The sequence below is a fragment of the Meriones unguiculatus genome, chromosome 10 (assembly GCF_030254825.1).
Source record: "Meriones unguiculatus strain TT.TT164.6M chromosome 10, Bangor_MerUng_6.1, whole genome shotgun sequence".
NCBI classification, from domain to species: domain Eukaryota; kingdom Metazoa; phylum Chordata; class Mammalia; order Rodentia; family Muridae; genus Meriones; species Meriones unguiculatus.
Window position 1 is genome coordinate 49113473 of NC_083358.1, and position 16730 is coordinate 49130202.

Below are 16730 nucleotides of genomic sequence, written 5' to 3' on the forward strand. Positions count from 1 at the left end.
AAGCTCCAAATTAATTGTTGTCAACATTTATTTTAAGAACACATAGGAAAGCCTTCCTTCCAACATCTAAAAGCCACCAGGATAAAGGCCTGGGGCTCACACATGCTTATGTCCTCAGGAGCCTCCACGGCTAAATAGATGACTGCATCTTTCAGCCAAAATGAAATCCTGCCCCTTTTAAGTCGTAGAAGCGAATAATAGTTTTGATCTAGAATATAAAACTTAAACTCATTGTTTTCCACATGGGATTAGTTATTTATGACAAGATAAAGTAATGGGAGCCCACTGCAGCTTACTGGCATTTGGGGACATTTTAAGCAAGTAGAGAGCTGAAATATTATTTTCTAGTAAAGCATAATCTGCATTTGGCAAACCATCCACGAAGAGCAGCTACCAGCAGCACCAGTCTAGACTTAGCTGTCACATCCTGACCCCTTTCACCTTTTCCACTTCTGTAGAGAAGCTACCAACTGAGTTTTTCATTTCAGATGAAGACATTTTTCATCAAATTATGTAAGCCGAGAAGAAATAATCTCTGAGAGGCTTTCTAAAGAGTAAAAAAGTAATGTTTGTGAAAGCCCTTAATATTGGAAATTCACTACAGTCTCCAGCAGGGAAGTCAAGGCAGGCAAGCATTTTGTTGAGTCCTTTGAGGTTTTAATGTATAATGTATGTGTTCTTGAACAGATGTTCAACAAGTGAGGAGGCCCTGCAACATTGCCAGGACTTACTGCAGGATCCACAGGCTACCTGGGAACACATCTACAGGGTGGGCTGGCATCCACATTCCGTAGCAATGTCCCATCTAGTGTGTGGCTGTAAATAGCTTCTCTGTCACTATTCAGGCTGACCTTGCCCCACCCAAGTGCACACACTGGGCCTCCGGGAAAGCTGTATTAACGTAAAGCTGTGTGGATTATGAGCACATTTGCTTCTGTAGGTCTCTTCTGTCCCAATCAATTCTTTAACTTCTCTGCAGATGTTGAGCTCTCTCTCTCTCTCTCTCTCTCTCTCTCTCTCTCTCTCTCTCTCACACACACACACACACACACACTGAAGTCAATATATGTTTTTGGTAAAGTGGGAAACAAAGTTCTTGCAGTGTGCTCTTCTCAAAGATCCAGAAGGAGATGGAAAGCCTTCTCACAGACAGGGAGCACCTGAGGAACGGGACCCATAGATGGCAGGATGAGATCACTCTGTTTCCTTCCTTCCTTTAAGGAACATACACAGAGTAATTCTTGTACTGCTCATTACACGCGTGAAAACAACACTAAGAGATGCAGTTCTGAGTCCCAGAGTTTGTATGTAAGAAGGAATTTGATTACAGATAGTTGTCAAGCTGTTATCTTTTGTGAATTGTATTAAAGCCTGTCTTTTCTAAGCACTGAGCTGCACAGGCTGCAGACCATGCTCTCTCTCTTTCTCTTTATCCTCTTGCTTTCTATGGTCTTTCTACCATCTATTTTTCTCACGCTTGGCAAAGAGTAATCTTTATTTGTAACAATTTAAAGTAGTTTTATTGACAAAATTCCTAAAATCTCTGCTTAAAATTATAGTTCCTTTTACAATTACAACTTAAAGCCTTATAAGAGAAAATGTTTCTTTCAGAACTCAAACAGGAGGAAGAAGCAAAACTTGGGAGGATGGGGCCAAGGTCTGCCCAAAATGGCACTAATGCCTGGCTAGGAAACTCTCAAGGCCAGGGCAGCAGGTCAGGGAGTGACTGATATGCACACAGCCAGGCCACTAGCCCATTAGTCAGAACATTAGGCTAAGCAGGACAGATGCTCCGGGAGATATCCAGATGATGCCCTTGTTCTCTCTTATATGGCTTAACCTCCAGAAAGGGGGGATTTTAACCCATATCTCAGCTCCTTCCCCTCTGTTTAACCTCAATCTATAGAAACTTGTCATTTGCTCCCAGCTTTCCACAGAAATTGCTCTAGAGAAATCACTAACCACTCTATGTTCTAAATCCCAGCATATCATTGAAGCTGGGATTTTTTTCTACATTATTGGGTTCTTTTCTTACCTCCTTCCACCACCCCTTTCCCTTCTAACTCTACAATACTAGGGAGGAAAGAAAGAAGGTTAGAGGAGAAAGGGAGCATTGATATCAGCACACTACTTCCTGCTGATTAGGGGCATTGAGTTCCTTGGAGCAAATTTGATCTTTGTTGTCAAGTATCTCCAACCAGCCACCAGTATTTCAGTAGCCAGCAACCAGAAATAGCACCAGCAGTAAACAGGGGAGCAGCAAGGCAGCAGTTGCCCCAGGCCCTTCTGGGGCTCCCACTTTTATACCTTCTGAAGAGTTCCCAAAATTCCACATGTACACTATCTGCATCTGGCAAAATCACACTCCTGCTAGAGCACGAGGCAAATCATAGTGAGCTATTGTAGACAGTCAGAAGCAGTCCCATATCCCACACCTGGGATTAAAACAAAAACATATTCACATAAGATTTCTATGTTTAAAAAATAACTCAAAATTTTCACTATAGCTCACTATCAGCCTTCCTTTGGTCTGAAGAGACAGAGGGCTTGGCTGCCCGGTTTCCCACCATTCTCATCTGTCTGGTGCTCCTCTGTTGTGCTTGCTCTTATGGAGATGTTGTTTGTGTATCTATCATCCCTGTATTTCACCATTCCCGTTTTGATGAGAAATCTGACCTGTTCCCCTTGCTGAATCTACATTTGGTCCTGATCACTTCAAGATCGTATCCTTCCTGAACTTTGATCCTGGTTAACGTCACCACACTAACTACCAGGAGTCAGCTAGAGTCCCATTCCCTGCCCCCTTCCTATTCTCTAAATATTTGGCCACTGCCTCACACCTCCTCCTCTCTCGGTTCTCACCTCAGCTACTTTTATTGTACCATTTTTATTTGCCCATGTTATTTAAAGTTTGTGTAGGGGTTTAGAATCTGCACAGCCTAATAAAGTCTTTTAGGATCCAGATCTGTTCATATAATTGCTTTATTAAAATCATTTAGTGACTCCAAGAATAAAGTTCAAAGACATATTCAAGACTGTCCCAATACTTGTCGATTTGTACAACCTTTCTTCATAGTCTCACTTCTGTTACCCTTTACTGAAGTCCAGGAAAGGACCAGCATGTCTACTCTTGGGTCTGGTTGTTTCATTCATCATCTTACTCAAGACCAACCCAATCATGCCCCTAGCTCTGGGAGCACAGACTCCTGTCTGGCCTCTGGTCGTGATGCTGTCATTTTGGTCATTTACTCTATGCTTGTGATTATTGTTGAGTGAACGTTTGAAAATTCTTCCTCAGAGATGAGAAAATGATGGCTTAGATGGTGTTTTGAACTGAGCATTGGTTGCTTAAAATTCACACAATGATTTCAGCTTTTCCTGGGTGACAGTTCCTTCAGGGCCCTGAGACTGAATTAAGAGCCCTTCCCTGCCCCAGGACAGCATCATTGACTATTCTGCCTAGACTCACTCATCCTCCTGGTTCTCTACTCTCACTTGTCTGAGCTCCTTGAGGGGAGGTTATCAATTGAGTTACTCTGCTCTTTCCAGAATGTGGCCTATGGCTTTGAACATTGCAGGCCTTCAACACACATATTTGACAAATGAGTGCCACTACTGAATCAGTCACACAAGTGTCACACGAAACTGTGTGTTTGTTCCACTTACACACTTTGAAGATCCCAAATGCCTTAGTGACTATATGCATATGCTGTGGGCAGGACTTTTAATGTGGAATTAACATCCACAAACCCTGGTCAGTGCAGTAAGAGCAGCCTGAGGCAAGCTTGTGTGTTAGGTTAGGAGATTATCTCAAGACTGCCTTCCCCCTCCAAACACACACCTTTCTCACAAGTGGACTGCATAGCAGAGCAACCCTCAGGTAAACAGCAGACAGACAGCTGTCAGGTAGTCACTTATCCCCAGTATACTCACAGTGTTCCTTAAGATGTATGGAACTCGGGTTGGCATATGTGATGATAGAGTAACAATGACTACATTTACTGAATACCTACTTGGTTCCAGACAGAGGGACAGCTGCATTAAAGGCACTATCTAAATTCCTGCTCTGTTATGTGAGAACTACAATTTCCCTCAATTCACAAATGAGTTAACTGAGGATTTGAAACCCACGTAACTTACATAGCTGAAGTATAGTAAAACTTAGATTCAAATAAGATCTGTTTGACTCCTGTAACATAAAACATACATATACTTATTCACACATGTTCTCTTTCTCCCTCTCTCCCCTCCCTCACACATATTCTCTCTTTCTAGCCTTTCCCTTCACACATGTTCATACCCAAACACACTGGCTTTCCTTTTACTTAGTTTCATCTGTGGCTCACCCTGAATTTACAGATTGTAGCTCTTTGGCAATCTGGAAAATATGAGATTTTGCAAACCAAAAGTAGACTGAAATGGTCTCAGGGTTCACCCTACAGACTACAGACACTGGCTGATGAAACCTGTAAAGGGGTCAGTTCTATATAGAAACTATTTTAACACTATATTTCAAGTGACCATGACCATCTTTCACTCTGTGGGTGGTTCTATGCTCTGAGATTCAGAGCAATGGCCCAGAGCTTGAGCTCAAGAGCAAGCAGCCAGGACACACCAGTTTCACCACTGATTAATCTGACAGCCATCAGTCATCACAGAACACACTCTTTCTAAGCTTTCGTCTGCAAAAGGAAGGTTGAAAAACCCAGTCTTTGACTTGTGTGAGGACTAAATGGACAAATTCCTGTAAGAAATTAGGATAGAATCTGGCCCACAATAAAATAATAGTAAATGTCATTTCTGATGCCTGGGACATAACTTGGCATCACCAGAGGCTGATAAGGCAGCCACGGTGGCAAAACAGCTCAGCCTTCATTTACTCACCAGTCCATTCATCTTCTTACTCGCTGCTTAATTCCTTCATTCATTAAAAATAAACTAATTATCTATTAAATAGTAGGCACTGTGCTTGGTGACAGGGCAGCTAAAGTGATTGATGGCAGACTGATGCAATTCTGAAATGTCACAGGGCTTAACAGAAAGACAAAAATATCTAAAAAATAACTATCATGGTTGGAGGTGTTGCTTCAGAGTTACAGTGCTTGCCTAGTATGCATGAATCATGAATCTGATCTCTAACACCACAAAAGTGAAATAAAAGTTAAAACAAAAACAGTAATTATAGCACAGAATAGAAATGCTTAGTGCAGAAGAGCTTTGGTCTTTGCAGAGAAAGAGTCCTATGTATACAGAGATATCAAACTTCCAGGTCACAGTTATAGACAGTTATAGTCTGTCCTTTTGTATTTGTTAACCAATCATTAAAATTGTGTTTATGGTTCTGAGTGAGTAAGAGATGATAGATAGATAGATGATAGATAGATGATAGATGATAGATACATGATAGAGAGATGACAGATGATAGAGAGATGATAGATAGATAGATAGATAGATAGATGATAGATTGATAGATAGATAGACATGACTTATGTTTCTAAATTTTTAAAGCTATTATTACTTCATTTTTGAAAACAGGCTGTAATTTACAAATTTGCTAGCAAGTTAACATATTATTAACCCTCATTTTTTTGCTTCTTAAAATTAATTAATTCAGATTTTTGAATATTTAAGCCATCTAAAATATTTACAATATTCTAGAAGACTGTGAACATTTACATTAAATTACAAATCAAACTGCTTCAGATCTCTTCAGTGGCTTTTGTTACCAATCATGATACCAAGTAAAACATCCACGTGAGAAAAAGAATTAGCAATAATTTTGCAGAAGGCCATTGTATGACACAGAGTATTTTTCTTTCAAAATTAGTGCTAAGAACTATTAAGAAAAATTAAGGCAAAGTAATGAAAGAGTTGACATAAAGTTATGCATTTGATCCTATCTCAGAAGTTTTAAAATCATTCAAATTCAAAGTTCATGAATGATAAAACACACTGAAGTATGTTCTAAGTAAGCTGGAACACCTTCATCCAATTTTGTCTTCTGCAATGTGGAAATAGCCTTGCCTGTGATGAACCACAGAATATCTGCATTTCCCCAGGGTAAGTTTTTAATCACAGGGTAACATCAGTATGTGTTCTGGGTTACAATAGAATACTAAATTTGGAAGCAGAATAATTCAGATAATTTAGTGAAACTGAGGAAGCAGTGAGTTTGTTTTCCTCTCTGAATATTTTGAAAAACACTTAATTTGAAAATGAGTGGTGCTTTACGGTTGTAACAATCTGCAAGTCACTTAGCTTTCACAAGGTACTAATCATAGTTGCTGAGAAGAGCATTAGAGTAGGGTTTTCACTCTTCTGCTGGTCCCCAGGGCGGCTGTTCATTCTCTTCTAGCCTCTGAGAGGCATTAGTGTGAGCTCTGAAGACAGGCAGACACCTTGAGAACAGATGTACTAATATGTCTTCAAAATAGCCCTTCCTTTTATCTACTAAAACTTTTTTGGAGAAAATGGAACATGCCCAGAGGTGCTCACATCTGCCTTTGCAATCTTTGGAACAGAAGCCTATGACCCTGAGCTAAGCATACCAGTGGTGTACCCACTACTTTTCCTTTAAAATCTATGACCTCAGGCTGAACATGCTCAAAAGTGTTCTGCTCAGAGGTGGCAGCCCTCAAATTCTTGCCCATATACATAAGTATAGGCGCTTTAAATAAGAACCCCACACTTTTTTGATAGGAGATACTGCCATGCAAATGAGTCCTACACTCTATCAGCAGCGAAGAATCCATCTTCCTCCCTTCCTGACTGCTTGTTTTGGCTTAAACTCACCAACAGACAATCCATTTCATTGCATTTGGATGTACAGACAGTGTAGCATTTATCATACTCAATCCCTTGATTGTATTTCAAGATGCAACTTTGAGAAAATACACTACGTAGGTAGATAGAATGTCTTTCGCATGCTTGCATACTCACTATTTCATTTTACTTATAGCATGTGAGTTTCTGGTGACTCCAACATGTATGTCTAAAGAAGAACAACCAAGAGCAAACTCAAGTCTTGGTTACTCCATGCTTCAAGAGAGAACTTTAAAAAAAAATACAGATAAAACCCCATTTAACTATCTTAGGTCAGAAGATGTGTTTCATCTATTTCTGTATTCCCTCTAAGCTCTAAGGCTTTTCTACACATAGAGTTTTACAGGTATTATAAAGTTCTCAATCACTCATATAATCTTGGAAAAAACTTTTCTGTTTCTAAGGCACTTGTTATATTAGGATGAGGTCTATGGTGAACATACTCCATGCTTGGGCTTTATTGTGTTCATGCAGGAGTCTGGAAGCATTGGAGGACTCTTTTTGACTTTGTTACTCACGGTTGAGGGGCAGGCTTGCATTGGTTGTGCCCAGCTTGTTGGCAGCTACACAGGTATAGTTGCCGAAGTGCTCCTGTGTCACATTGGTCACTGTGAGGATAGACCTTGTGCTGAAGTTCTGAATGATAATTCCTTGCTGGCCATTGAAGAGCCTAGAAGACAGAATGTATTCTATTAAGTATGTTCTAGGACATTAGATTCTAATTTAGCTTAGGCAGAGCAGCCACCAGATATGGCAACCCGTAAATTACAGTGTAACCACATCCACCAATACATTAACAGCATGGTATTAGTTTTGATTAGCAACTCTTCTCATACTCCAGTTTGAGGGAGAAGACAGGCTTGAGAGCTGCCCTCTGCTCTGATGGATTGCCCTGCTACACGGTAAACCAGACCATGTAGTCTTCATGTGCACTCTTCCCAGTGTACAAATTCATCCAGCAGAGCAAAGGCTTCTCATTGTGAAAGCCAAGCATGACGGAAAAGAAAGCAGACTTAGAGTCCACCATAAGCTGATGGCTTCTGGGTAATCTAGCTAGCCGATAGGAGCCTAAAACACTTAAGGTGACATTTGTGTGTAATTCCTCTAAGACTATATGTTACAAAGATTCATGTCAATGCCATGAAGCTGTTGTCATGGACAACCAAGCAGAGAGATGACTTTCTTAAACCTGGAGAAAGTAGAGCAATTCAGACAGCATTCAGAAGCCTGAAACACATCTGCTTTCAAGATGAAAGGATTGCTTTCTTCTTGATACTCCTGACTTCCTGGAAATCTCTCTCTAGACACAGCACCTGAGGCCTCATTCAGTTTGTGCTGGCATGGCTCCATGTTGTAGTACCAGGTCACATATCTCTGTTTCTGAATCTTCCTGATTCTACCCTTGATGCTGACCTCCTGCTGTTCCTGTCCCTCAGACTGTTTCCTCCTTATGCCAGCTGGTCTGTTTTTCTATTGTTTCTTAAATGGCTGTCTTCTCTGTGTAATGCACTCTTGCATTGTTCTACCAGTTTTCATACACACAAGTTTTAATGTTGTTGTTGTTGTTTTCCCAGTTCTCCATTTTTTATTGTCATATTTTTTAATTTTTATTTTTTATATAAATTACATTTTCTTCACTTTGCATCCCAGCCGCAGCTCCTTCTCTCATTCCCTCCCAACCCCATCCTCCCTCCATCATCTTCTCTCATGCCCCAGTCCAAGATAGAAAGACTTGAAGGGGACAGGAACTCCACAAGGAGAGCAACAGAATCAAGAAATCTGAGTCCAGGGGTCTTTTCTGAGACTGATAGTCCAACCAAGGACCATGCATGGAGATAACCTAGAACCCCTGCAAAAATGTAGCTCATGGAAGCTCAGTCTCCAAGTGGGTTCCCTAAACTAGCAATTAACTTAAAAACCCTAGAAAAAGAAGAAGCAGACACACCAAAAAAGGAGTAGACGGCTGGAAATAATAAAACTCAAGGCTGAAATCAATCAATTAGAAACAAATAAAACAATTCAAAGAATCAATGAAACCAAGAGCTGGTTCTTTGAGAAAATCAACAGAGAGACAAACCCTTAGCCAAGCTAACTAAAAGGCAGAGAGACACCATCCAAATCAACAAAATCAGAAATGAAAAGGGGGACATAACTACAGACACTGAGGAAATTCAAACAATAATTAGGACTTCAAAAGTCTATATGCAATAAAATTTGAAAATTTAAATGAAAGGGACAATTTTCTTGATCGATTCCACTTAAGAAAGCTAAATCAGGACCAGGTAAATCAATTAAATAGTCCTATATCCCCCAAGGAAATAGAAGCAGTCATCAAAAGTCTCCCATCCAAAAAAAGCCCAGGACCTGATGGTTTCAGCGCAGAATTCTACCAGACATTAAAAAAAGAGCTAACTCCGGTACTCTTCAAACTATTCCACAAAATCGAAACAGAAGGAACATTACCAAACTTATTCTATGAAGCCACAGTCACCTTGGTACCTAAACCTCACAAAGACCCAACAAAAAAAGAGAACTTCAGGCCAATCTCCCTTATGAACATTGATGCAAAAATACTTAACAAAATACTCGCAAACTGAATACAAGAACACATCAAAGATATTATCCACCATGACCAAGTAGGCTTCATCCCAGGTATGCAGGGGTGGTTCAATATACAGAAATCCATCAAGGTGATCCACCATATTAACAAACTGAAAAAAAAAAAAACCCACATGATAATCTCCCTAGATGCTGAAAAAGCATTTGACAAAATCCAACATCCATTCATGTTTAAAGTATTGGAGAGATCAGGGATACAAGGCACATATCTAAACATAGTAAAGGTGATATACAGCAAACCTACAGCCAACATCAAACTGAACAGAGAGAAACTTAAAGCAATCCCACTGAAATCAGTGACAAGACAAGGCTGCCCACTTTCTCCATATCTCTTCAACATAGTTCTGGAAGTCCTTGCTAGAGCAATAAGACAGTTGAAGGAGATCAAGGGGATACGAATTAGAAAGGAAAAAGTCAAATTATCACTATTTGCAGATGATATGATAGTATACGTGAGTGACCCCAAAAACTCTACCAGGGTACTCCTACAGCTGATAAACACTTTCAGCAAAGTGGCCGGATACAAAATTAACTCAAAAAAATCAGTAGCCCTCCTGTATACAAAAGACAAAAGGGCTAAGAAAGAAATTAAGGAAACAACACCCTTCACAATAGCCACAAATGACATAAGGTACCTCGGAGTAACCCTAACTAAGGAAGTCAAAGACTTGTATGAAAAAAATTTCAAGTCTCTGAAGAAAGAATTAGAAGAAGATATCAGAAAATGGAAAGATCTCCCATGCTCATGGCTTGGCAGGATTAACATAGTAAAAATGGCCATCTTACCAAAAGCAATCTACAGATTCAATGCAATTCCCATCAAATTACCAACACAATTCTTTACAGACCTGGAAAGAAAAATTCTCAACTTCATATGGAATAACAAGAAACCCAGAATTGCTAAAACAATCCTCTACAATAGAAGCTCTTCAGGAGGTATCTCCGTCCCTGATCTTAAGCTGTACTATAGAGCAAGAGTAATAAAAACTGCACGTACTGGCATAGAAACAGAATGGTTGAACAATGGAACCGAACAGAGGACCCAGAAATAAACCCACACACTTATGGACACCTGATCTTTGACAAAGACACCAAAACCATACAATGGAGAAAAGATAGCATCTTCAACAAATGGCGCTGGTCCAACTGGATGTCTACATGTAGAAAAATGAAAATAGATTCATCCTTATCACCCTGCACAAAACTGAAGTCCAAGTGGATCAAAAACCTCAACATAAAACCAGACACATTAAATCAGCTAGAAAAAAAAGTGGGGAATACCCTAGAACTCATTGGTACAGGAGAAAACTTCTTGAACAGAACACCAACAGCACAGGCTCTAAGAGCAACAATCAATAAATGAGACCTCATGAAACTGAAAAGCTTCTGCAAAGCAAAGGACACCGTCATCAAAACAAAGCGACTGCCTACAGATTGGGAAAGAATCTTCACCAACCCTTTATCTGATAGAGGACTCATATCTAGTATATATAAAGAACTAAAGAAGCTGAAAAGCAGCAAACCAAGTAATCCACTTAAAAAATGGGGAACAGAGCTAAACAGAGAATTCTCTGGAGAGGAATATCGAATGGCAGAGAAGCACTTAAAGAAATGCTCAACCTCATTAGCCATTAGGGAAATGCAAATCAAAACAACACTGAGATTTCACCTTACACCCATTAGAATGGCCAAGATCAAAAACTCAAAAAGTGACAACACATGCTGGAGAGGTTGTGGAGAAAGGGGAACCCTTCTCCACTGCTGGTGGGAATGTAAACTTGTACAACCACTCTGGAAATCAATCTGGCGCTTTCTCAGACAACTAGGAATAGCGCTTCCCCAAGACCCAACCATACCATTCCTGGGCATATATCCAAAAAGGCGCAAGTACACAAAAAGGACTTTTGCTCAACCATGTTTTAGCAGCTTTATTTGTAATAGCCAGAAGCTGGAAACAGCCCAGATGCCCCTCAACTGAAGAATGGATGCAGAAACTGTGGTACATCTATACAATCGAGTATTACTCAGCAATGAAAAATAAGGAACTCATGAAATTTGCAGGTAAATGGTGGGATCTGGAAAGGATCATCCTGAGTGAGTTGCCCCAGAAGCAAAAAGACACACATGGTATATACTCACTCATATAGACATACAACATAGGACAAACCCACTATAACCTGTGCATCTAAAGAAACTAAGCAAGAGAGAGGACCCTAACTAAAATGTCCAATCCCCATCCAGAAAGGCAAAGAGGATGGACATCAGAAGAAGAAGAAAACAGGAAACAACCTAGGAACCTGCCACAGAGGGCCTCTGAAAGCCTCTGCCCTACAGACTATCAAAGCAGATGCTGAGCCTGATGGGCAACTGTTGGGCAGAGTGAATGGAATTTTATGTAAGAACTGGGAAATAGTAAGAGCTGGAGAGGACAGGGTCTCCACAAGGAGAGCAACAGAACAAGAAAATTTGAACACACGGAACTTCCCAGAGACTCATACTCCAACCAAGGACTATTCATGGAGATAACCTAGAACCCCTGCACAGATATAACCCATGACTCTGAACCCAGTTCAGTGTCCAAGTGGGTTACATAGTAATGGGAAGAGGGACTGCTTCTGACATAATCTGATTGGCCTGCTCTTTGATCACCTTCCCCTGAGGGGGGAGCAGTCTTACCAGGCCACAGTAGAGGACAATGCAGCCACTTTTGATGTGAACTGGTAGACTAAGATCAGAAAGGAGAGGAGAACTTCCCCTATCAGTGGACTTGGGGAGTGGCATGCATGCAGAAAGGTGAGGGAGGGTGGGATCGGGAGGGGAGGAGGGAGGGGCTTATGGAGGGATACAAAATGAATAAAGTGTAATTAATAAAATAAAATAAAAATCAAAAGAAAGATGTAGATGAAGCATCACTGAAGTCCTCGTACACAATAAGTTTAATTATATTTAATGTGTATTAATTCTATAGTAAAAATTAATAAATATTAATGGTAACAATTACTATTGCTAAAAAAAGTAGCAGTTAACATTATGCACCAGGCTTCCTGTTCTTTATAAGAGTAGCTGCAGCATATACTACCTATAAGAAAGTACCTATCCATGTGTCCTTGTGTACTTTTACTGGGGGAAGTGGGGTGTAAGATCCTTCTGTCATTTCACATCCTGTTGTCCTGGAACCATCCTGTTTGCTCCATGGTGAGGGTCATCACCCTGACTCTCCCTCTCTCTTTTCCCAGTGTCCCATAAATCTGTGAGCTTCAGGCTGCTTGATTTACCAGCGTCTGCTGTGGGCCCCATCAGGAACTACTGTATTAGAACAGAGTACTGTGTTTTCTATTAGCAGAGGTAACACATGGGAACCAGGGATGCTTAGCTGTCAAACAATCACAAATTCCAACCATCATCTCCTTTGGGCATCATCTTCTTTGGGTCACTAAGGTGACCAAGAAGAGCCAGTAGCAAAGTCACCAGAGAAAACTCGACCACATAGTAATAGCATCAGTCGCTAAGATTGTAAAAATAACTAGGGCAATGGCATTGTGCCATGCTCAGTCTCAGGCCTGCCTCACTTCACTTTGGGACCATTGCCTGCTCTTCCTTTCCAGGTCAGAGTCAACAGCAAATGCCACAGGCCCTGAGTCATGACAGCATTGCCAGCCTCACGTTACACAGGAAGGTTTCATGTATATATGGTAATTGTTCTCCATACATTTATAACTGAAATTCTTCAGCTTTTGTACATGAGTCTGTAGTGTTAAGAGTGAGGAACAAATAATCATTCTATGAACATGAATGAATGTTCTCTGCAATCCTGGGAGATAGGTGTTATCAGTCCTAGTTTAGAGATGCGGAGACAGAAGTTTAGGAAGATTAAGCTAATTCATCTTCTAGCACCCAATAATCAACAGACCTGATATTCACATCTGGATCTCCTCTGGCTGCAGTGTCCACTCATCATAACTGTTAGTGTTGACCTTTTCAAGCAGAACTGGATGTTGTGTTTGAGACTGGTCAGAAAGAGTGGGTGCTTCAGGAAAGTTGAGTTGGGCCAAGGGACAAAGCCGTTGGGGCTAAACAGCTAACTAACAGGCCACAGCCAGGTCAGGAAAGCTGGGCTCAATCCAGGGGGTGCATCTAATGGGTAGAAAGGCAACCTGTCATTCTGGCAAGCTTTCATTCTGGGAGCTTTCTGGGTATCTTTCTGGGTCAGGGGCCTCATGAGTAGTTCTGGGGCTTAGTTCTACCTTGAGTGAAGCTTTTCACACAGCTGCCATTGGCCTCCCCTGGAGTCAGTCTCTCAGGGTGCACATAGCCTGGAATGAGAAGCAGCAAGCATGCTCCCCTTCCCTCCTGGAACTTGCCCAGGCACACACTCCACTGGCAGCAGCTCCTGCCTGTGGTTTCGCCCCTCCGCCCACTACGTAATCAGAGGGGAAGTAATCTCTCCTTGCACAACATGGTTAGAAATAGCAGAAAATCAGCCATGATCCAGAAATGTGACTTCTTCACTGATAAAACTGTCTCCAGAAATGAAGTTCCAGTGGAGTTGTGGTGTTGTGAGCTCTGCCAGACCTGGCTGGGTTACCATGTCTCCTAACACAGATTTAGTTGCACATATTTGTGAGTACTTTGGTTTCATCTCCATCTTGCCCATGAGTGTGGAACTGTCTAATGGAAACATTTCTCAGTGCCTTTGTTAGCTGTTGTATTTCAAACACATCAGAGAATAGTGCTGGTCACTTAAAATGTGGCCACACAGAGCAGTGACCATTGCATGCTTCAATTGGGTTATTACATCTCTGTAAACCTTCATGTCTTTGTCTGTGAAATGGGAGACACCAACCCAGTAGCCAACTGTGGACATGAAAATGGTTTTAAATGATAATTTATTCTCTTTAAGTATATGTACGTTAAATGAAGCAGGCACTAGATCATGACAGGTGGAGCCAGTGTTCAATGATAGGCTCTGTTCCTTAAAGTGGATGCACTTCCTCTCAGGGGCAGCCAAACATTAAATATTGAACATACAGGAAATTATTTTAGGCAAGGTGAGTGATGGCAAAGATTATGGCATTGTGATTTCAAGACATGCCAAACTCAGCATCAGTCATATACCCATTTATCAGTCTCATTCAGGCTTTTGGGAGATCCCCAGGATATGCAAAAAGAAACCAAAAGTGAAAATGGGAAGGAGTGGGAGCCTCAACAAACCAGTGTGAGAAGGTTCCCTGTTTATGTGTGTATGCTGCTATAGCAATCTATTAGTTTATTATGTGGCATTGCACTTATGGCTGGAGAGAAGTAAGGTAGCATTTATTCCTGGGAACACTCTGAAGACTATTATGAATCACTGTCTGAGCCCCGAGAGGTGTCTATCTATAGTTGTGCATTTGAATAAATTGATGTTGTTATAATACATTAGGATACTTTAATGACTTTAGACTTTATTAAGCTATTTAAAATGTGTGCCTTGTTTACTGTATCCATTTAAATGAAATTAGTAATTTTAGATCCAAGACTTTGGGGCTGCCATAATGACAGTTGGTTTCCATTGGGGAGATCCATTAAGGCCCACATGAAAGAAACAAGGCTATGCACAGTGCAGGAGGAACCCAGTCCTCCTGGGAACAGTGGTTCCTGACCCCCTGACAACCTTGGAAATGACCGAACCTCTCTGCTCTGCTTGAACTGTATTCCTGATAGCTGGGTGCCCAACAATGTAAAGTTTTATGCTGAAGTGTAACAATACAACCATTCTGCAGAGATGACAAACATGCAAAAGCAAGCCATGAGCGAACAACAGAAACTACTTTTCCTTTTTCTCATCTTTTTGGGGTTGGTTTAACACTGACTAAGGCTTGATGAACAATTTGGGTGTATCCCCCCCTTTCCCATCTGAAAGCGACTTTGGGGATATGGATCATTGGGTAAATTTCAACACATAAGCTCCATGTCTTTAGTCTGATCTCACAAATATGTGTTAAAAAACAATAAAACTAAGAATCCAAACAACAACAAAACAGAAATGAAAGCAGCCAAGGTGGTGTGCACATAGAACCCATTGCTCATACTCGGGACATGGAGAGAGGAGAGCTTCTGAGGCTTGTTGGCCATGTACACTAGACTATCGACAAGACACAAACCTCTAGACAAGACCCAAAATTTTAAGAGATATTGTTTTTAAGGAACAGTGTGAATCCTGACAATGGTGGTGCTGGCTTTTATTTCCCAGCACCCGTGAGGCAGAGGCAGGTGAATCTCTATGAGTTTGAGGCCAGCATAGTCTACAGAGTGAGTTCCAGGACAGCCAGGGCTGCACAGAGAAACCCTGTCTCCAAACAAAACAGCGTGGACAGCTCATCTAGAATGATCAACCCAAGTGCACGAGGTTTCCATTTACATATGCATGCTTGTGTATGAAGAACTGCACAGTTGTAAGCTTGCACTCGAAAAAACAGGCATGGGGCAGTGATCTTAGAATTCCTAGGACTTGCTCATGTAACACATAGTTACACAAACACCATGTCAGGCACCTGGAAGATGATAGTGAAAGAAGAGCCGTCACGCCATAGACTAGGGTTTAGCAGGAGAAATGGACACACTAATCCGTTTGAGGATGGGCTGAGCATCCAAGAGTACAGTTGGGGAATGATCTCCTGGGGCAGGAAGTACCTCCCTGGAGGTATCAAGGGACAATGGCTCATAGTAACACAGCAAGGTCTGCACAACAGGAAAGAGAATAAAAGGGCCTGGGCCTCCGTATGTGATAACTGGGTCACATGGATAGGAGGCAGGACAGCATCTGGGCCAGTGGCAGCCCCCAAGAGGCATATGAAAGACACTGCTGTCCTCTACCATGTTCTTGCTTCTAATAAGCTAATTGTTACAGACTATGATTATGGCTCCTAACAGGAGGCTTCCACCCTGTAGTTAAGTATCATGTGACCAAGAACTTTGGCAGCCACATCTTGGTGGCTGAGACAGAGTGAACTCTATCCTGGTAGAGCTACAAGGCAGTCATAATATGTGAGCAAAAAGAACTTAGGGTAATTAATGCATTCAGGACAGCCGCACTGTGGAGGATGTAATGATGGCTGTGTGACTAACGACAATCAATGACAGCAACAAAACCAGAGGCAGAGATGCACCTAAGTTGGGTTCAACAACACAAACTAAGAGCAAAGTGTCATGAGGAGGTTTGGTGCCCTCTATCCTTATGTCCCCCACATCACTGGTTCTGGAGGAAGCCTGTTGCCATGACATAAAGTCACTTAAGCCATTCTGTGGAG

General features: G+C 41.3%; 1 protein-coding gene across 2 annotated transcripts in view; it reads right to left on the bottom strand.

The window, feature by feature from the left end:
- Negr1 (neuronal growth regulator 1) overlaps positions 1-16730 on the bottom strand; it is a 727040-nt gene that overhangs the window by 141080 nt on the left and 569230 nt on the right. For both annotated transcript variants that reach the window (XM_060392439.1, XM_060392438.1), the window contains exon 6: positions 7341-7492. In XM_060392439.1, the coding sequence (XP_060248422.1) occupies positions 7341-7492 (152 nt within the window). The remainder of the gene's footprint in view (positions 1-7340; positions 7493-16730) is intronic.